The 21,582-nt window shown below is 40.0% G+C and overlaps 1 protein-coding gene across 2 annotated transcripts in view; it reads left to right on the top strand.

Annotated features, from left to right (window-relative positions):
• PLBD1 (phospholipase B domain containing 1) overlaps nt 1–21,582 on the top strand; it is an 89,823-nt gene that overhangs the window by 48,763 nt on the left and 19,478 nt on the right. For both annotated transcript variants that reach the window (XM_070371129.1, XM_070371130.1), the window contains exons 3-6: nt 1,211–1,294; nt 2,997–3,135; nt 7,811–7,951; nt 8,555–8,699. In XM_070371129.1, coding sequence (XP_070227230.1) covers nt 1,211–1,294; nt 2,997–3,135; nt 7,811–7,951; nt 8,555–8,699 — 509 coding nt within the window. The remainder of the gene's footprint in view (nt 1–1,210; nt 1,295–2,996; nt 3,136–7,810; nt 7,952–8,554; nt 8,700–21,582) is intronic.

The raw sequence follows: 21,582 nt of genomic DNA, 5'->3' as shown, positions 1-21,582 counted from the left end.
GAACAAAAATATATGACACTGAAAGATGAACTCCCCAGGTCAGTAGGTGCCCAATATGCTACTGGAGATAAGTGGACAAATAACTCCAGAAAGAATGAAGAGATGGAGCCAAGCAAAAACAACGCCCAGTTGTGGATGTGACTGGTGATGGAAGTAAAGTCCAATGCTGTAAAAAACAATATTGCATAGGAACCTGGAATGTTAGGTCCATGAATCAAGGCAAATTGGAAGTGGTCAAACAGGAGATAGCAAGAGTGAACATTGACATTTTAGGAATCAGTGAACTAAAATGGACTAGAATGGGTGAATTTAATTCAGGTGACCATTATATCTACTACTATGGGCAAGAATACCTTAGAAGAAATGGAGTAGCCCTCATTGTCAACTAAAGACTCCGAAATGCAGTACTTGGGTGCAATGCTCTACATTATTTATGATTAAATATTTAAATACATATATGTATTAAAATGTGTATGAGAATAATAAATACTGATTCAAGATTGCAGTTACCTCTATGGAGATTGAGTGAGTGAAGTCGCTCAGTCGTGTCCGACTCTGTGCGACCCCATAGACGGCAGCCCACCAGGCTCCCCCATCCCTGGGATTCTCAAGGCAAGAACACTGGAGTGGGTTGTCATTTCCTTCTCCAATGCATAAGAGTGAAAAATGAAAGTGAAGTCACTCAGTCGTGTCCAACTCCTAGCGACCCCATGGACTGTAGCCCACCAGGCTCCTCCATCCATGGGAGTTTCCAGGCAAGAGTGCTGGAGTGGGTTGCCATTTCCTTCTCCAGGGGATCTTTCTGACCCAGGGATAGAATCCAGGTCTCCTGCATTGAAGGCAGACGCTTTACCCTCTGAGCGACCAGGGAAAGGCCAGGAAGAAGGGAGAAGGGAGGACAATTAATGTCGGCACTTCAATTCTAGCTTATGTTTTATACCTTTTTTAAAAATATGAAACAAATATAGTAAAATATAATGAATGATTTAATATAGTTGACTAGTGGATCCTTGGGTGTTTGTTATATTCTATGCTTTTCTATACATTGAAAATATTTCCAATTTTAAATTGTATGTTTGATTTATTAAAAAAGGTAGGGAAGGTTTGCAATAGGGAACCTCCCACTTAGCCAAAATATCAAGTAATTTACTGTGATGGGAAAATCCCAGAAGAAAAATGGAAATGTAACGATTTTCATCTCTCCTTTCAGACACATGGATGACCACTTCACAAACCTCTACCCACAGCTGATTAAGAAACGTTCCATGTTGAATAAAGTGCAGGACTTTTTAACGTACGTATGATTAGCATCCTCTTCTCATTGCTGCTGAGGCTTCAGGGATTGAGTCTGTCATTTCAAACAGCCGTTTTCCCTTCACCCATTTCTTTTCCATTTCTAAGGCAGGACTCTGGAGTGGTTCTTATAGTTAAGTGTAACACCTCTTGTTGATAGCGTAAAAACTGGTTGCAGACAAATGCCTTCTAATTTATGCCCTTTCAGAGGTCAGGTTAATATATCACATTGTCAGCTGTGACACAGCTAGAGGAAACCTCACAGTACAAGACAGGCAAAACCAAACCCCTGGATCCCTTCCACCTGGGGGCTCCTCTCCTTTAGAAATCCCCCTCCTCCCTCTCTAAGGTGCTTTCTTTTTATGGACCTAGACTCATCCTAGCTGGGGAGTTAGTGCACATCTTAAGTTATAATTCCTCACATCCTTTGAGAATATTTTTATTTTAGTAAAGCTTTCTGGAGACTAATAATTCTCAATATTCAGAATTTGTTTTACATTTGTGGGAAGGACAGACTGAGACTAATTTGGGGATAGAAGAACTCTTGGTTTGGCCCTCTAAAATATATACCTAGCAACCTGTTTGCCAGATGTGAAGGTCCTTCCGAGCATCTAGGCTAGATCTCATGAAGCACTGATACTGTGTTTTTAAATTGATCTGGAGATAGCCTGAACAAATCAGAAACTGCTTTTAGTATACAAAGTTATGTCAACTCATCTTGCATAAAGTGCAGACAACTAAAACATGAGATGAAAGGAGTATAAAACAACGACAAAAAGACTTTTTTGTAGGACAGTCATTGAGGCAGTTATTGGCAAAAACTGGAATACAACAAATCTTAGACTATGAAAATGATCTGAGAGAAATATAAGCAAATACAAACCACTATATCCTTATGGATTTAGTGAAAACATTATAATGTTATATGAGATGCATTTGAATAGTCCGTCCTCAGCTTTCTTAGGTCTCAATATCACAGATAAATAAATAAATAAATATCACATCTGTGTTTCTAGATAGTTCTAGGTAAAGCATGCAGAGTTATAAAGAGAGAGTCATAGTCCTTGGGGCTTCCCTGGTGGTTCAGATGGGAAAGAATCTGTCTTCAGTGCAGGAGACTTGGGTTCAATCCCTGGGTCAAGAAGATCCCCTGGAAAAGGGAATGGCTATCTACTTTAGTATTCTTGCCTGGAGAATTCCGTGGACAGAGAAGCCTGGCAGACTGCAGTCCATGGAGTCATAGAGACTTGGACATGACTGACTGACTAACATGTTCACTTTCATAGTCCTTGGGAGAAATAAAAAATCACTTAGGATTTGCTCTGATATCTTTTCAAAATGACTGGAATGTTACAAGAGCCAGAATTTAAATTATACTAACCTTTGTGTGGGCTTAGTTGCTCAGTCGTGTCTGATTCTTTGGGACTGCATGGACTGTAGCCCACCAGCTCCTCCATTCATGGGGATTCTCCAGGCAAGAATACTGGAGTGGGTTGCCATGCCCTCCTCCAGGGGATCTTCCCAACCCAGGGATCAAACCCAGGTCTCCCACATTGCAGGCAGATTCTTTATCATCTGAGACACCAGGGAAGCCCTACACTAGCATAGGAATCTGAATATATAATCTTTAAGTGCTTGGTTTTAATTTGGCTTTGGATGAACAACCGTAGAGACCACTAGTACAAATCTAATTTGTCTTCCAGGAAGCAAGATCAGTGGACCCGGGAGAACATCAAATATTACAAGAGTGACCCATTTTGGAGACACGCAGACTATGTTATGGCACAAATGGATGGGCTGTTTGCAGGGGCAACAAAGAGAGCTGTATTAGAAGGAAAAAAGGTAAGATTTCTAGAAAGCTACTCAGGATTTATATGGTATGGCAAGAATACTGAAAGTGGTCTTTAAAATTACATTCCAGTTAAGGAGAAAATCAAATTAGGACTAAAGAATAAATTTCTTGCATAGAAGTACTGTCTTATCTATCTCATTACTAGAACCTGACTCAATGTCTTACACAAAATCCCAGCCTAACACATAAATAAACCAGCTTGTTTCTGTATCCTCTCTGTCTCGTTCATGTGCCCTGGGTCAGCTTAAAGTCCGATATGAATGTACTGGCTATTTGATTAACCTACTAAAGCTAGAGTTTTAGACAATATGATAAAGAAAAATGTATACATTTTAAAAAGTGTACAAGTACTATGATTTCCATCCTCCACAGCACTTGGACACACATACACACACATAAACACACACACACAACCCAGGCCCACATGTCATAATTTTTTCTGAAAAGTTTACTGAATCATTGAGGATAGAAAGGTACTGTTTAATATACTTCCAAAAATTAGGAAGAGTTTATTTCCTGGAGGTAATATATATACCACACGCACACTGGACAAAATATACAAAATGACAGTTTATAGAAAATAGGTGCAAAAAGTATTCTTAATCACATGAGCTCAGCCTTGGTAATAAAACTAGAAATACAAATTAAAACCATACTGAGAAATGCTTGTTGTTTAGTCACTAAGTTGTGTCCACTCGCTTTGTGAGCCCATGGACTGTAGTCCGCCAGACTCCTCTGTCCATGGGACTTCCCAGGCAAGAATATTGGAGTGCATTGCCATTTCCTTCTCCAGGGGATCTTCCCGAACCAGAGTTCGAACCCATGTCTCCTGCATTGGCAGGTGGATTCTTTACCACCAAGCCACCTGGAAAGCCATACTGAGAAATCTTTTCTTACTTATCAGTTTGGCAAAAATTCCAAAGTGTGAGAGCATACTGTGTTAACAGGTAATGGGGGGAAAAAAACATTTTCCTAAAAGACTGGTGGGAATACAAAATGGCATATCTGCTATGGACAGCTTGGCATCCAACACCAAAATCACATACTCATTTATCCTCTGATGCAAGATTTCCAGGATTATCACAAAGGTTCACTGGCAGCAATATAAGCCTATTCATTGCAGATAATTTACAGTAGTGAAAAGACTGAAAACAGCCAAAGACATGAAGACTGGCTGTACGAATGATGTGGCTGTAAACAGGAATGAGGTGTATCTCCATATACTGCTATGGACTGACCTTCAGAATCTGTTATTAAGTGTAAAAAGTAAAGACTGGTGTATATCATGTGCTGCCTTCTGCATAAGAAATTGAGATAGATAGATAATAGATGATAGATAGAGAGATGATAGATTTACACATATTTTCAAGGAGAAACAGCAATGAAAGTGTAAACCAATAACTAAAAGATAAATGAAAGGAGAATTGAGGGAGCAGAAATGAAAGCTACATTCCTCTGGATGTAACTTGTTTTTTTACATTTGACTTTGAAACCATGTAAATGCTGTTCATACTTACACAAAATTTTTGGAAGCTAAGTGATTCCTAAGACCTGAAAACGAATGCACACAAATATACTTAATACATCAAGTTCATGGTATAACCATATGGGCAACAGTTAGATGATGTCAAAACAGAGTTATTGAACTTCCCTGGTAGTCCAGTGCAGGGGGCATGCGTTCCATCCTCGGTCAGGAAACTAGGATCCCACATGCCACACAGCATGGCCAAAACAAACGAGCAAAAAACAGTTATCCTCACAAAGCAGTGCATCCTCAGTGGAATAGATGCTAAGGATAAGAAAACCACCAAAACAGAAATAGACAGCCTTGACTTGTAATCTTACTTTAGTAAAAATATTATATTGCTATTTTGAAATCTGATAGATTTTGATAGATAAAGATAAAGCAAAGAAGTATATTAGATAAAAAGATTTTCAGCACAAGAAAAGTTAATGAAGTAAACATGCTGTGTATTTTTTAATTAACATATAGGTAGGAAATCATTACTTTTGGCTTCCTTAATTAAAAAAAAATGTACGTTTCCTTTCTTTGTCCCTTGAAAAAGCCTAGAAGTAATGACAATAGCCTTGACCCAGCAGCATTTAGTCTTCCCCAGGAGAATATGGTCTATCTTAAACAAGACATAGAAGCACTAGCCATGGAGAAAAAGATTGGGAAATTTGACTAATTAAAATAAGAATTTCTTTTTATCAAAAAACAATATAGAGAGTGAAAAGATAAGCTGCAAACCAGGGGAAGATATTTGCAATACATTTAACTAACAAAGGATTTGTATCTAAAATACATAAAGAATGTCAACAAATTTTTAAAAAGAACATACCCAGTAGAAAAATGGGTAACGGGCACAAAACATCAACAGGAACTTCACAGCAGAGGAAGCACAAATGACCAATACACATGTGAAGAAATGCACAATTTCAAGGAAATGCATCATAAAGCCACAGTGAAATCCTATTACACACCAGAATTGGGAAATCCCAACCACTACTGGTGTAAGTAAACTCTTACAACCACTTTGGAAAAGGATGGGACATTACTTGAAACATTTGAGGTTAATACATATTCTACAACCTGGCAGACCCACTCAGAGATTAGATACAGTCTTGAACATGGGGTCCACATATGTAAAAGTTCACAGCATCATTGTTTACTGTGAGCTGTAAACATCTCAAATGCTTATCCTAAGTATATTGTGATACCGTATGTTCATGTAATGTGATACCATATGGGAATGAACATGAACGAACCGTTTCCACACTGTCGACATTGATCCATGTCAAAAAATAATTTTGAGCAAGGGAATGCACATGATATGATTCTATTTATCCATATTCTAAACCAGGCAAAGTTTTAAAAATATATTGCCTAGGGATTTATACATAGATGATAAAATGATAGGAAAGCAAGTAATGAACAACTTGAAATTTAGCAGAGTGGTTACTGCTGATGGGGAACAGAAATGAGATTGGTGACTTTCTAAGGCACAGCTGATAGTCTATTTAAAATAGTCTATTTTTTAACTGGGATGCAGGTACATAGGAGTTTATTTTTATTATTTTTTCTTAAAATGTGCATTTACATCTTCATTCTTTCATATGTATGATATCATTCTTGATTTTTAAAATAAATGCAAAAAATTTAAAGGCAAATTACAAACTGAAAAAATCTTGCAATTCATGTCAGACTTAAAGAGCTCTTAAAAGTAGATAAAAAAGAATAACCTAGTAGAAAAATAAAGCATGTTAACAGTTCACAAAAAGTAAATCCAAAGATTCTTAAATATATATTCAGCTGTATTCATAAATGCCAAGATAAACTACAGTGAGGGGACTTCCCTGGCAGTCTAGTGGCTAAGACTTTGTCTTCCAGTGCAGGGGGTTCGATCCCTGGTTGGGGAACTAAGATCCTACATGCCTCATGGCCAAAAAAAAAAAAAAAAAAAAAAAAAAACACATAAAACAGAAGCAATATTGTAACAAATTCAATAAAGACTTTAAAAATGGTCTACATTAAATGTAGCTACCAGATACTGTTTTTTCCTTATCAACTTGGAAATAAACTAATTGTTTAATTCGTTGTTGAGGCTGTAATAGTATAATTGAAATAAGCCCTGTGAAGATAATATGGAAATATCTATTAAAATCAAAATCATCTTTAGAAATCTGTTCTACACAGATTATAATATAATGTGTGTTCTACACACATTATTATAGAAAATAATGTGTCCAAGGCTGATTATTGGAAGATTGTCTTTAATAGTAAAAGACTAGAAACCACCTGAAAGTCCATCAATAAAATACTGATTAAAAACATTATAATGCATCCATTCATAGACATACTGTTTAAAAGAATGAAGAAGATTTTTACATCCAATATGGAACGGTCCCCAAGACACCAAAAGATACGAAGAGGAAAAAAAAAAAAATCAAGGTGAAAAGAAGCACATAAAATATATTATTATTTATGTTTTAAAAAATGTATTTGTAAGACATTTTAAAAAGATCCCTTGGAGAGGGCATGGCAACCCATTCCAGTATTCTTGCGTGGAGAATCCCCATGAACAGAGGAGCCTGGTAGGCTACAGTCCATAGGGTTGCAGAATTGTACACGACTGAAGCAACTTAGCACAGCACAAGGCATTTTTAAAAGTCTAGAGAGATACACTAGAAACCAAGTGGTAAGCTGGAGATAGGATTGAGGTTTGAGCAAACAGAGAAGAGGAGTGAAAAGAATTTCCACTATAAATCTTATGGCAACCCACTCCAGTGTTCTTTCCCAGGAAGTCCCATGGACAGGGAAGCCTGGCAGGCTACAGTCCATGGGGTCACAGAGTCAGACATGACTGGCCATGCACACGTGTATCACTTGTGCCGAGACTGAAAAAATCTGCAGTAGAGAAATGCAAGCAGAGTGCTCTGTTTTCCTTTCCTAGGACCCACTCTTCGAATCTGTGGATAAAAGGCTAAAATGTCTCGTAAACTATAAAGTAATAAAAATTATTTTGTAAAGTACAAAAAAATCTTGGTATCTGTTACATGAGGGACTCTTCACAAAGAAATACCTAACAAGGGGAACCCTCCCAATAGAAAATGACATGTGATAGTAACAAATCAATGTTAAGTGCAGTCTTTGTCTTTCCCCAGCCCATGACCCTGTTCCAGATTCAGTTCCTGAATGCTATTGGAGACCTGCTGGATCTGATTCCCTCACTTTCTCCCACAAAAAACTCCAGCCTGAAGTTTTTTAAGAGATGGGACATGGGACATTGCTCTGCCCTTATTAAGGTGAGTCACTCGGTAGCCTTTCTCTTTGTCCTTCTTCTGGTCCGTGGAGATTCTTTCTATATGTCACCCAAACATGGCATCTCACCACCCCTGCTGTAGTTACATATCACCTCATGGGTTCCTCTGTCATGGAAGTTAAGAACTGGAAGGAACTGATAGAGGGAATTGGATGTACATGATGTTACCTCTGTTTGGATGCTAGTGGTAAAGAACCCACCTGCCATTGCAGGTTCAATCTCTGAGTCAGCAAGATCCCCTGGAGGAGAGCATGGCAACCCACTTCAGTATTCTTGCCTGGAGAATCCCATGGACAGAGGACCCTGGTAGGCTACAGTCCATGGGGTCGCAAAAAATCAGACACGACTGAAGCAACTTAGCATGCACACAGCACTTCTGTTTCTTCCATCATTTTTCTCATGCTGTATGTACCTGCCACTCCTACCTTCTAGAATCTTCCATTTTGGAAGCTAGGACAGAATCTGTCTTGTGTACATTAAAGGTTAATTTTCCACTACCAAATATAGCAATAAACACCTCAGTAGATGTATATTTCCCACATTTGCAGTCAGTTATCTGTTTACTTCACTGTGATTCTGGCTACAGGTTCTTCCTGGATTTGAGAACATCTTTTTTGCTCACTCAAGCTGGTACACATATGCAGCCATGCTCAGGATATATAAACACTGGGACTTCAACATCGTTGATAAAGACACCAGCAGCAGTCGCCTCTCTTTCAGCAGTTACCCAGGTAACTAAATTTAGAGAGACATCTCAGTACTTTGAGTCCTATTTCCAGATGAAACCTTGGTGATTCAGAGTAACTGGAATGGATGAATAAATGTTTAGTGATTAGCATATATTAATAAAAACTGGTTTTTAGAGTGCTGTTTGAAGATATATAACTCTATTACTTTTACTTAAAGTACTATGTCATAAACTATGTTAAGAGGATTGCCAGAAATTCACTTCTACAAATGCCAACTGAGTATTAAGTACAAGTCACTTTCTGAGGCTCTGAAGTGGAAGCAAAGATGAGCAAGAAAATCCTGATTGCAATTTCTCCTTGAGAGCCTGTCTCCAGTTCTCTTTTTTATGATTTTTTTAGTCGAAGTATGGTTGATTTACCCATTTCTTGTATTCTTTGCAATATCCGCAGGACTTTACCTAGCGTATGGCAAAAAATAAATTCAGCAAAAAATAAATTTTTGCTGAATGAATGAGTGAATGAATGTACAAGCTTATAGGTCTTATACTAACAAGATAAATAAAATACAGATAAGAATAATATTACTGCTGAATACTGTATAGGCTACAAAAGCAGTGTTAGAAATGTTTTGAGTATTCAAAATAGGGATAACTCACATCTGATTGTTGGGAAAAGGAAAAAAGTTGAGATTTGAGATGAACTATGAATGATGACTAGAATTTGAGCAAGTAGAGATGGATGAGAAGGGACAATCTTTGTAGAATAGGAGTTGCAAATTCCTATGCCTAAAGCAGGGGGCTTCCCAGGGGGCTCATGCTTGCAATGGGCTTCCTAGGTGGTGCTAATGGTAAAGAACCACTTGCCAATGCAGGAGACATTAGAGGTGTGGGTTTGATCCCTGGGTTAAGAAGATCTAAAGGCATGGCAACCCACTCCAGTATTCCTGCCTGGAGAATCCCATGGACAGAGGAGCCTGGTCGGCTACAGTCCATGGAGCCACAGAGTTGGACACAACTGAAGAGACTGAGCATGCACATATGCATGCCTAAAGGAGACAAGAAGATGATATAATTGAATAAAAGGGATCAGTAAAAGTAAATAGAAGTGGAAACAATTGTAGCAAAGACAGGGTCCATTGAAAGGGAGTCAGCTGTTCAGCACCTACTAACCATTGTCACCCGGACACGTCCTGGAGATCAGTATTTCCATATCCTCTAGCTTCTCAAGAGAGAAATATGGATTTAAAAAGCAAAACCCACTGTGTAAACCCCTAAAATTGTATCTGATAGCTGGAATCGCCCCCAACAGCTGGTTTGCAACCTCTTCAGAAAACATCACCAGCAAAAAGACAAGGGGGAAGTTCTTACCAAACATCCAAGTGTCCTATAGGGATATGATGTGGATACTAACCTCTAATTACAAATACGCAACTTACAGGGTGGTTATACCAACCACCTGTCATATCTACCTTTGAAAGAGTATTTTTGTCTGAGTATTATTGCCTCTTCTGGTTCTGTTGTTCTTGATAATACTAGCTTTACCCTATCAGGAATTCTGACCAGGGGAATAGTGGTCTGTTTTACTGTCCTTGTGATCTGATCCTTCCTTTGAGATCACTTGGATTTCATCTTTGTTGTTGTTTGCTGAATTGTTTTAGTATTGAGGGGGACTGAGGACTCCTTTCTGCAAGTTAGACCATGATTTGATTCTTTGTTCCAAAATTTAAGGACAGCAAGATACTGAGACAATGAACCATTCCTACTCTTCCTCCTATTTTTGATAAAATGCAAAATTCAACAGCTACCTGAAATCTTTGCTTTCAAAACTCTCCAATCTTAACAGTCCTGGATCCCAAAAGTAGTGAGGGAGAGGGACATGGAGGAATTTCGTATGAAAACGTTTGGCTTGCTAATATTTGCATATATTGTTGTTGTTTGATCGCTTACTTGTGTCTGACTCTTTGCGACCCATGGACTGCAGCACACCAGGCTTCCCTGTCCTTCCATCTCCTGGAGGTTGTTCAAACTCATGTCCATTGAGTCGGTGATGCCATTCAACCATGTCATCCTCTGTTGTCCCCATTCTCCTCCTGCCTTCAGTCTTCCCCAGTATCAGGGTCTTTTCCAGTGAGTTGGCTCTTCAAGTCAGCCAAAGTATTGGAACTTCAGCTTCAGCATCAGTCCTTCCAATGAATATTCAGGGTTGATTTCCTTCCAGAATAGACAGATACAGAAGTATATATATAACTGAGAGAAAACAAAAGACATCTTTCTTACTCCAAGATGTTTTTATAGGAGCCAGTAGAGCAGTGTAATTCATAATTTCTCTAACTAAACTGCTTTGTTCTCAACAGCAAACATGAAAACCACATAGAATTTTATTTATATTACAAAGAATTGTTTAATTAAGGGATCAGTCACATCGGATTCATTCAATAGGTGTGGAACTAAGCTTTGCCGTGAACTCTATGCCATGTGAAGGTGCTGTTGATCCCAGAAAAGAAGCTGGGTGACTTGTTTTTTTTTTTTGGTGGAGGAATGCCACGGTAGATTGAGTGAATTAGGATCATGATGTTGGTTTTGTATTCAGAGTAGCAGGACCTGGAAGTTCTTCCTAATATGGATAAATATACTAAGAATTGTTGAGTCAGAACTGATAGATCAAGTCATGATATCATTTATTCATCTACAATTTTCCATTAAAATGTGCTAGACAGAGTGTTTGTGATGAAAAACAGGACAAATGGTCTCTATTCTAACAAAATTTTACCTTCTTGTAAAAAATAGAGACAAATAAAAGAAAGCAATGCTTAAAGTGTGATTTGTGTAATAATAGGGAAGAGTAGTTTGGGGACGATGAGAAAACTTTTAAGAGAAAGTAAAGTTTATGTTAAGACACAAAAGCAAGTATAAATTAGGCAGACCAATCGGGATATGTGATGGAATGTGATGGAATGTTCCACATGGAACATAGCACATGTAAAAGCCTGTAGGCAAGAAAAAGTTCAGAGAAGCCCAGAGGGAGGGAATGAAGGGCAATGCAAGACCATTAAAGTGACAAGTGAAAGTGACATTAATAGATTTGCATTTTAAAATTACAAAATGCCAAGCTCCTGAGCGCTGGACAAGAGAGGCTTCCAACAGAACATGTAGAAGTGTGAGGCAACAATCCAGGCAACTCAAACCATGTAACGTGTTATAGCTCAATATATGGAGAGAAGATTGATATTCATCTTCAAGAAGAAAAAAAATATGACTGCTGAATTACTAGAGCAGATCTTGGCTTTCTGTATATTCCTGTTGTTCCTGCCAAAATCCTTGAGGGATAATTGCCTAGTAAGAATTATTACAAGGGCACTCTCAAAACTGTCCTCCAGCATAGGGGGATAGGAGGAGCATTAGTAATCCTTCACAGTGCCTTGGTCAATATTGCAAAAGGATTTGCTTACCCCAGCACACCCAGACTTATTCAAGCCAATCTCATGCTCTGGGTTCACCAAGAGTCCCAGCTGACTTCATAAAAATAGAGGAGGTTATTCAAGGAAACAAATTAATATACTATCCCCCATTTTAATCTAGAAAGGTTTTAAGGCAGTGTCCAGGATGACAGAGTAGAAAAATTCTGAACTCATGGGCTCTCATGGACACACTAAATCTACAGCTAAGTATGGAACATTTCCCTCTGAAAAAGATCAGAAAACTAGACAAAATGCTCCCCACAACACAAAATAAAAGAAACACACTGAGGCAGGTAGGAGAGGCAGAGACAGGTTTGGCAAAAGACCTCTCCTTACTGTATGCAGCAACACTGGACAAGGACTCATGAGCCTGCCGCTTCTCCAGGAGAAGTAAGGGATTGGAGCCCCACCCCAGGCACCCCAACCCTTGGGGTTTGCCCCAGAAAGATGAGCCCCCAAAACTCCTGGCTTAGAGACCCAACAGGGCTGAGCTCCAAGGGTTCCAAAGTGCTATAGGAATGTGAAATTCCCCTATTAAAGGATTTTGCATGTGGTCTTACCCCCAGAACGAGCTGAGTAACAGTAGCTTGGAAAGGGCCATACGTGAAGGAGATTCGTTGTCAATCTAAAGGCATCAGCTGGAGAGGCAGGGGACAATTGAAAAGCTCCTGGGCTCCCCTGGTAGCTCAGTGGTAAAGAATCTGCTTGCCAGTGCAGGGGATGCGGGTTCGATCCCTGGTCTGGGAAGATCTCACATGCCGCAGAGCAACTAAACCCCAAGCCACAGCTACTGAGCCTGTGCTCTAGAGCCAGGGAGCCACAACTACCAAGCCTGTGTGCCCTAGAGCCCGTGCTCCACCAAGAGAGAAGCCACAGCAATGAGAAGCCCATGCACTGCAATTAGAGAGTAGCCCCCACTCGCCTCAACTAGAGAAAAGCTTGCACAGCAACCAAAATCCAGCATAGCCAAAAATAAATAAATAAGAGCAAAAAAAAAAAACCCTCCCGAAGGCAGAGGCACTCATGGACCTGGTTGTTGCACTCTCCACCTAGCACGCTAGAACAGGTTGGTGAGCTTGGATACAATACCCTCCCAACTGCCTAGCTAAGCAGGCAGGGGTGGATGGTGGTGACACCGTCCCAGGTCCTGGCTGAAGTCTGCAGGTACAGTGGTTGCGCCACTCCCCCACCTCCTGGCTGGGGCTGGAGAGCTGTCTTTCTGAAGCCAGTGAGCGTGCTCCAGCTGCTACACTCCTCATCAGTCTTGCTAAAGCCGCTGAGCACGTGCAATCCACACAGGGGACACCCTTTGATCCCTCAGCCTTGCTGGCCAAGGACACTGGCATTCCTGAGCTCCACAGGGCTGTAATCATCAGAAAGACAATTCTCAGCAGGCAAACATCCCCGGGGCACTGCACAGACAGCAAGTGGAAATAAAACCCAAGTATTCCTGTGAAAAAGACCTATTTACTTAGCCTGGAGCTTCAGCTTCAGACAAGCTTCAGGTTTTCCACCCCTCTAGAGGCTCAGGAGACATAGCCAGGGAACATAAGCTGGGAGACATCATGCTGGCACACCCCCTTGGCCTCACTATAGCTCGGGAACACTTCCCAGATAAAAGGTTATACACTGGGACTTCCCTGGTGGTCCAGTGGATAAGAATCTGCTGTCCATGCAGGGGCAACAGGTTTGAGCCCTTGTCCGGGAAGATTCCACATGCCACAGGGCAGCTAAGCCTGTGTGCCACAACTACTGAAGCCCATGTGCCTAGAGCCCATGCTTTGCAACAAGAGAAGCCACCATAATGAGAAGCCCATGTACTGCAAATAGAGAAAGCCTGCTTGCAGCAACACAGACCCAGCACAGCCAAAAATTAATTAATTTGAAAAACAGTTTAAAAAAAAAGCTTATATACTTGTCTGGATCCTTAGTTTCTGCCACCATCACTAGGCACTCCTGGAAGAGGAAATGGCAACCCACTGCAGTATTCTTGCCTGGAAAATTCCATGGACAGAGGCTACAGTCCATGGGGTTGCAAAAGAATCAGACACGACTTAAACAGACAACACATATGTAAAATAGATGACTAATAAGGACCTTACTGTATGACACAGGGAACTCTACTCAATATCTCTAATGGATGTGGGGAAAAGTGAACCCTTGTACACTGGCTGGTGGAAATCTGTATTGGTACAGCCACCATGGAAAACAGTATGGAAGTTCCTCTAACACTACAGCTATCATATGACCCAGCAATTCCACTCCTGGATACATATCCAAAAAAAAAAAAGCAGAAACACTACCTTGAAAAGATATGTGCCCCTCAGTGTTCATAGCAGCATTATTTACAATTTCTAAGACATAGAAGCAACCTAAGTGTTCATCAACAGATGACTGATAGAGAAGATGTGGTATATATGTTATATATATATATTTATATATACACACACACACACAATGGAATACAACTCAGCCATAAAAAGAATGAAATTTTGCCATTTGGAACAATATGGGTGGACTTGAAAGGCATTACGCTAAGTGAATTATTTCACTTATGTCAGACAGAGAAAGACAAATACTATATGAAATCACTTATATGTGGACTCTAAAACAATATAAATTAGTGAATATAACAAGAAAAGAAGACTCATATAGAACAAACTAGTTGTTACTAGTGGGGAGGAGAGAGGGTTTACAGAGGGTAGGGGGACTGGGAGGTACAAGCTATAGGGTGTAAGATAGGTTACATTTTACAACTCAGGGAATACATCAAAGTGTAGCCTTTAGAAATTATATTAAAAATAAAATTTGTTCATGTCAAAAAAAAAGATCTATTGATTTCTATTGCATTGAAGCTTTAAATCAATCAGAGAGAATCAACATGTCAGTAAACCTGAGTCTTCCCATCCACAAATATTGTTTCTTTATTTATTTAGGTCTTCTTCTTTAATTTGAGCAATTTTTTGGTAGTTTTTAGTATATTGGTCTTACATACCTTAAACTAATTTGAATCCTAAGTGCATTTTGATGCTACTGTCATCAGAATCAGTTTTTTATTCCCTTTTCCAATTGTTCATTGCTTGTATGTATGCATTAGTTATCTATCACCATGTAACAAGTCATGACCCAAACTTGTGACTTGAAGGAATGACAGTAATTGTTTAGCATTTCATAGTCTCTATGGATAAGGAATTTAGATAGGGCCCAGTTAGGATGGCTTGTGTCTACGAAGACTCGGAGACTGAGGGGCTGAAATCTCTGATAACTTAACTGAAGCGAAAGGATGTACTTCCAAGGTGACTCACTTCCATGGTCAAAAAGATGCTGCTGACAAATCGATTCCCTTCCATGGGCCTCTCTGTAGAACTGCTCAAGTATTCTTGAAAAAGGGCTCCTGGTTCCCCCAAACCAAGTGATCCATAAGAACAAGGCAGAAACAGCAGTGACTATTATGACCTAGTCTCAGAAGTCACATGCTGTCACTTCCACCACATTCTATTTATTAGAAAGAGGTTGTTAATGATTAGTCCACACTCAAGAAGAGGACGTTAGAATCTATCTTTTTAAGGGAAAATTGCCAAGGAATTGTGGAAATTTAAAAACCATCACAATATTGAAATACTATTTTTTGTATATTTACTTTTTATCTTGAGAATTTTCTAAGTTCATTTATCATTCTAATAGTTTTTTTTTTTTTTTTTTGGTAGATTTCTTGGGATTTTTCTAGATGCATCATCAGCCCATTTCTGTAGGAAGACACTTTTACTTCCCCCTTACCTTCTCTGTCTTTGTTTTCTTCCATGGGTGCACTGGATAAGACCTCCAGGACTGTAGACTATAGACTAGAAGTGGCATGGAAATCCTTGCCTAGTTCCTGATCTTAAGTGAAAAAGTATGCAGTCATTACCATCAAGTATGATGTTAATTGTAGGCTTTTTGTAGATACCCTCTATAAGGTTAAAGAGGATTCTGTCTCTTACTACTTTTCTTTATGTTTCTATCAATGAATAAGTGCTGCACTTCATGCAATTCTCATTTTCCATTAAAATCATCACCTGATTTTCATCTTGTATTCATATAGTGAGTTCCATTGATTAATTTTCAGATGTTAAATCAACTTGGCATTCCTTGGGTAAGCCCCAATTAATCATACTGTACCCTGGAGAAGGAAATGGCAACCCACTGCAACATTCTTGCCTGAGAAATCCCATGGAGAGAGGAGCCTGGCGGGCTACAGTCCTTGGGGTCACAAGAGTCAGATGTGACTGAGTGACTAAGCCACCGCCACCGTACAGTTTACCATTTTCACTTGTGGGAGGAATCATCCAATTTCTTTGTGTTGCTATTGGAATGTTCACCCTATGAACATTTTTATTGCCTTTTAATGCACCTTACCCAAATGTTTGCCATATTAACAAAAGTCTCACAAGCGCTCCTCTTCGAAGCCTTCCTTAACTTTCAGGCAGAGCCAGCTACCCCTCCTTTCAGCTTCCCTGGTGCCTGTGGGTAACTTCTTCAAAGCCCATGTTCCGTATTCATGTCTGCATCCCCAGATGTCTGCATCTCCTTCCTACAGAGGCTTGCATATGGTAATCATTGAATAAATATTTATGGAGGTAAGGAAGGAGGAAAAAGATAATGGAAAGAAAAAGGAAAGATTACAGCAGACAGATTACAGACAACCCATCCTGATGTGGACATGTGGAAACTGGAGAGAGAAAGATGGGAAATTCAGTGAGAGGTGGAGAAGGGCCTGCTGAAGAGAGCATCATCTCTATCACAGTCTCATTGACTTTTCTTCATCCTGCCCTCCCCTTTTTTTTTTTTTTTAATGAACTGTATGTTTTTAAAACTAATTTATTTAGCACCCTCCCTTTATAGTGTTGATTTGAAAACAAGAGTCTAAGATGTTCAGGAATTGTTATCAAGGCATCTCAGATGCACACCTGGACAGTGTAGGGATTGGACCTGTAAGTTGATCCTTTGTGGCCACCCAGGTGGCACTAGTAAAGAACCTGCCTGCCAGTGCAGGAGACAGGGGATGTGGGTTCCATCCCTGGGTTGGGAAGAAATGGCAACCCACTCCAGTATTCTTGCCTGGAAAATCCTGTGGACAGAGGTGCCTGGCGGGCTACAGTCCATAGAGTCTCAAAGAGTCAGACACGACTGAAGCAAGTTAGGACCTTAATAGGAATGACATGAATAGGACCCAACTAGTTGTATGGGAATTAGGCAGCACCCAAGTTTTAAGTAAGTTACTTTAAACTCATTTGTGCTTAACCTGTCTTTGAAATAAAAAGAAAAACAAAAAGCCCCCAAAACTAATGTTTGTTTAGTTCCTACTTACGTGTCCGGCATTATAACTTACACTTAGTGTATGCATAATTCACATTTGGTGTGTTTTATGTCACTTAATTTTCATAAAGACCTAACAAGGAGGGTATTGTATCAGTATTTTTCAAATAAACAGGTTCAGAGAAGTTAAATAGCCTTTTCAGAACCATACTGCTCAGAAGTTGGGCAGTGCGGTTCAAGCAAAACATATCTGACTACAAAATACCCATTTTTTGGTTTGTTTGTTTGTTTTCAGAAATGGTTCCGTTTGTATGTAAGTTAAATGGTTAAAACTAAAAGAGACCGTGGATTCAAAGGGCCTCCTGGGATGCGGGTGGGTGGAACTTTTGCGTGGGAACCAAAGCTGGAACCTATTCAAAGTGTTCTAATTGAGGAGTACAATAAATAATGATGATGCCTATGAGGCCGAGGCTTCCTGCTTAATTATCTGTAAGTGGAGCTCTCCAGAGCGCACTCAGTATGTTTCACCAAGCGTGCATGTGTTCCTACTTTGCATTACATCTAGGCGTTCCATCACCTCCCACACACATGTTACATACCCCTTTACAGTTTCCTCTGGAGCTTGTTAAAAATGAAGATTCTAAAGTGCCATCCATAGGAATTCTTAACCAGTTGATCTGGGTTGGTACATTCAAACAAGCACCCTAGGCGTTTCTAACTTATTGGGTTTCCATGTCTATCCTTTTAGACTCTGGCAGCCCTTCGGGTTTGGGTAGACATGATTTTGCTCAGCCTTCTTCTGTTTGAAGTTCCAATACTTGAAAGTAGGAAGATAAAAGAATACCCTCAATGCCTGGGGAAAATGTAGCCAAGTCTCCTTCATAATCCATAATATTACTACTTTCATTCATTATTAAATTGCCTTTATAGTTGTAAACATTTTTAATGAAGTACAATTACTTTTATTAATTTCATGTTACCTCTTTTATCCTAGATACTTTGATCATAAGGCTGAAACATATACAAACTATGATTTAATACATGCCAAGATCTATATCTTCTGCCTTTAAAAAGCAGAAGAACCAAAGGAGGAGAAGAAATAAAAGTAGAATTAAATAAAAGTAGAACTCGGTCACTTATTCCAAAGACTGTAGGTAGATTTTGTAGCACTTCATTCCTGCTTTCCTATGTGCCTTTCTTTTGTTTTATGTTCCTCTTTGGTACCATCCCAGGATACTGAGTAGCCACCCAGGTGGCGCTAGTGGTAAAGAACCCGCCTGCCAATGCAGGAGATGTAAGAGATGTGGGTTCAATCCCTGGGTTGGGAAGATCCCCTGGAGGAGGAAATGGCAACCCACTCCTGTATTCTTGCCTGGGAAATCCCATAGACAGAGGAGCCTGGAGGGCTACAGTCCAAAGAGTCGCAAAGAATTGGACAAGCTGAAACAACTTAGCACCCAGATGCTGATAACTTCTGCCAGGCCACCCCTGCCTTGAATCGTGCCCCACCTAGCCAAAGAAAGCTTCTTCCCTTCTATCTTTATAGAAATTCCACCTTACTCTCCACACTTTGCTTGATTGACTGGTCATAAGGTGATTTTCCCCACCTCCACCCTGTTTAAACATGCAACTCCCCATGATTCACCCTCTCCTTAATTGCTTCTAATGTATTTGCTCCATTGTGCCTATGTGTTGTTGCCCTTTGCATGACTATTCCCCTCAATGTTGTCAGATGTATGTTAGGGTGGAAAAGGCATGTGTTGAGATTCAGTTCTAGATTTATCCCTGACAATGCTGTTTATAAGCTTTAAAAAGTGAAATACTTAAAAAAAAAAAAAAAAAACCACCTCATCTAAGTGCTCTTTTTGTGAAGATCAAATGAAAGTATCCATCCTTCTAAAGCAAAGTTTCTGATGTGTAGTAGGTACACTATTAATGTTAGTCACCACCATCTTCTCCTTCTCTCTTGTATGTAACAGTTATTTACTGAGTACCTACTATGTGTCAAGGGGCTTCCCAAGTGGCACAGTGGTAAAGAATCAGCTTGCCAATGCGGGAGACGCAAGAAACACAGGTTCGATTCCTGGGTCTGGAAGATCCTTTAGAAAAGGAAATGGGCAACCCACTCCAGTGTTCTTGCCTGGAGAATTCCATTGACAATCCGTGGGGTCACAAAGAACTGGACACGACTGAGTGACTAAGCACAAAGATACTACATGTCAAATCCTTTTCTTGCCACTGGAGTGAATAAGACAGAAAAAGTTCCTGCCCTGGTGGAACTTACATGCTATGGGATAGATGGAAAAGGAAACAGTAAACAAGTAATATAACCTAAAGTAAATAACTTCTTATTGAAGAAAAGCAAACAATTTTGATTGTTTGAACATTGATTAAATGTACACCCACCTCTTCATATTTACTCTGTATAATCTTTGCTGTTGTTTAGTCACTAAGTCATGTCCAACTCTGCGATACCATGGACTGCAGCACGCCAGGCTTCCCTGTTGTTCACTATCTCCCCAAGTTTGCTCAAACTCATGTCCCTGAGTCAGCGACATGCTATCTAACCATCTCATCCTCTGTCATCCCCTTCACCTCCTGCCTTCAGTCTTTCCCAGCATCAGGGTCTTTTACAGTGAGGTGGCTCTTCACATCAGGTGGCCAAAGTTTTGGAGCTTCAGCTTCAGCATCATCCTTTCAATGAATATTCAGGGTTGGTTTCCTTTAAGATTGACTGGTTGGATCTCCTTGCAGTCCAAGGGACTCTCAAGAGTCTTCTCCAACACCACAGTTCAAAAGCATCAATTCTTTGGTGCTCAGCCATCTTTATGGCCCAAGAGATTATTATTATCTTAGAATAAGAATTATACTTATTGTTTTATTTGAGCTACTTCAGGATATTCAGGCTCCAAAGTAGGGTCTTCATGTGCCTGAATATCTAATAGTATGAATCTTTCATTGATCCCATTCCTATTGCAGGGTAAAGCAGAAATGTGCTGAAAAATAAAAACAAAAACCCAGCCATACTTGATTGAAGAATAATAACTGGAAAGTGAAGGGGGAAATTGGTTGGTACCAGTTAGGTTCTTAGCAGAAAGAGAAGTCAAAGAATGCCATTCTGTAAGGTAGGAAGACTGAGTCCATTGTAGAGTAGACAGAACAAGTGACTGGAAGATTTCACGTTGTGTGATGACATGAGAGCATCTTTTCTTAGGGAGGAAACAGAGGTTTTTCCCGCAGCAGTCACCTTAGTGCAGGGCTCCCGGTGGAGACTCAGAGTGGAGCAGAGGTGGGTAGGGAGAGCAGTCTGGGCATGTGACTTTTGGAGAAGCTGAAGGAATTCTACTACAGTCTCTAGGCTGGGGTCATTGCACAGTGCTTGGAATATAGTAGGTGTTAAATAAAGTTTTAATGAGAATCAGATAGGCTTTGAGACATCAGACAGCCCAGCATAGGTGATTGCCTTCCCCAAGATCTGAGAAGTGACGTTATTCCTCTTTAGCTGTGGGAAAAACCTGAGCAGAAAGGTGAGTATGTTGCCAAGATATTACTTTGTTTTTTCCTTTTAAAAAAGAAAACTATTCCTGAAGTGTCACATCCATCTATGTTAAAATGAAATGGCAGTAAGACATTTGAAAACAAAATATGTTGCGTAACTGGGTTACTATTATTATTATACTGGCTACTGCTGAACCCTCAAAAGTTTGTGCTGTAAACACATATGTGATTATTATTGCTTTTGAGTATATAGGACAGTGTCTCAGCTGGGCACATTCATGCATCCATGGTTGGCTGGGGTTGGGTGGGCAGCTCTGCTGATCTTGGATGAACTCTGTCGCACTTAGGGGGCTGCCCAGCTAGAGGCTGGGCCTCCTGCACTTTGCCTCCCATCCCAGATACTAGGCTAGGCTGCACCAATTTTCTCAGCTGTAACAGGATTATAAGGGAGTGAGAAGAAGTGTGCAAGGTCTCTTGAGGCCTAGGCTAGAACTGGCACCTTTTGTTAAGCCAAAACAGTTCAGATTTAAGGGGTGGGGAAACAGACAATGTCTCTTGCTGGGAGATGCTGCCATGTCCCATTGCTAAGTATGGATAAAGCAAGGGGTGAAGACATGCAGTACAGATATTTTTACAATCGTGATCCTCATGCCTGACCCTGAGTTGTATGTCATT

Source organism: Bos mutus, chromosome 5 (assembly GCF_027580195.1).
Source record: "Bos mutus isolate GX-2022 chromosome 5, NWIPB_WYAK_1.1, whole genome shotgun sequence".
Classification (NCBI taxonomy): domain Eukaryota; kingdom Metazoa; phylum Chordata; class Mammalia; order Artiodactyla; family Bovidae; genus Bos; species Bos mutus.
Note: the sequence above shows the minus strand (reverse complement) of the source record. Positions and strands in the feature narration are given on the sequence as shown.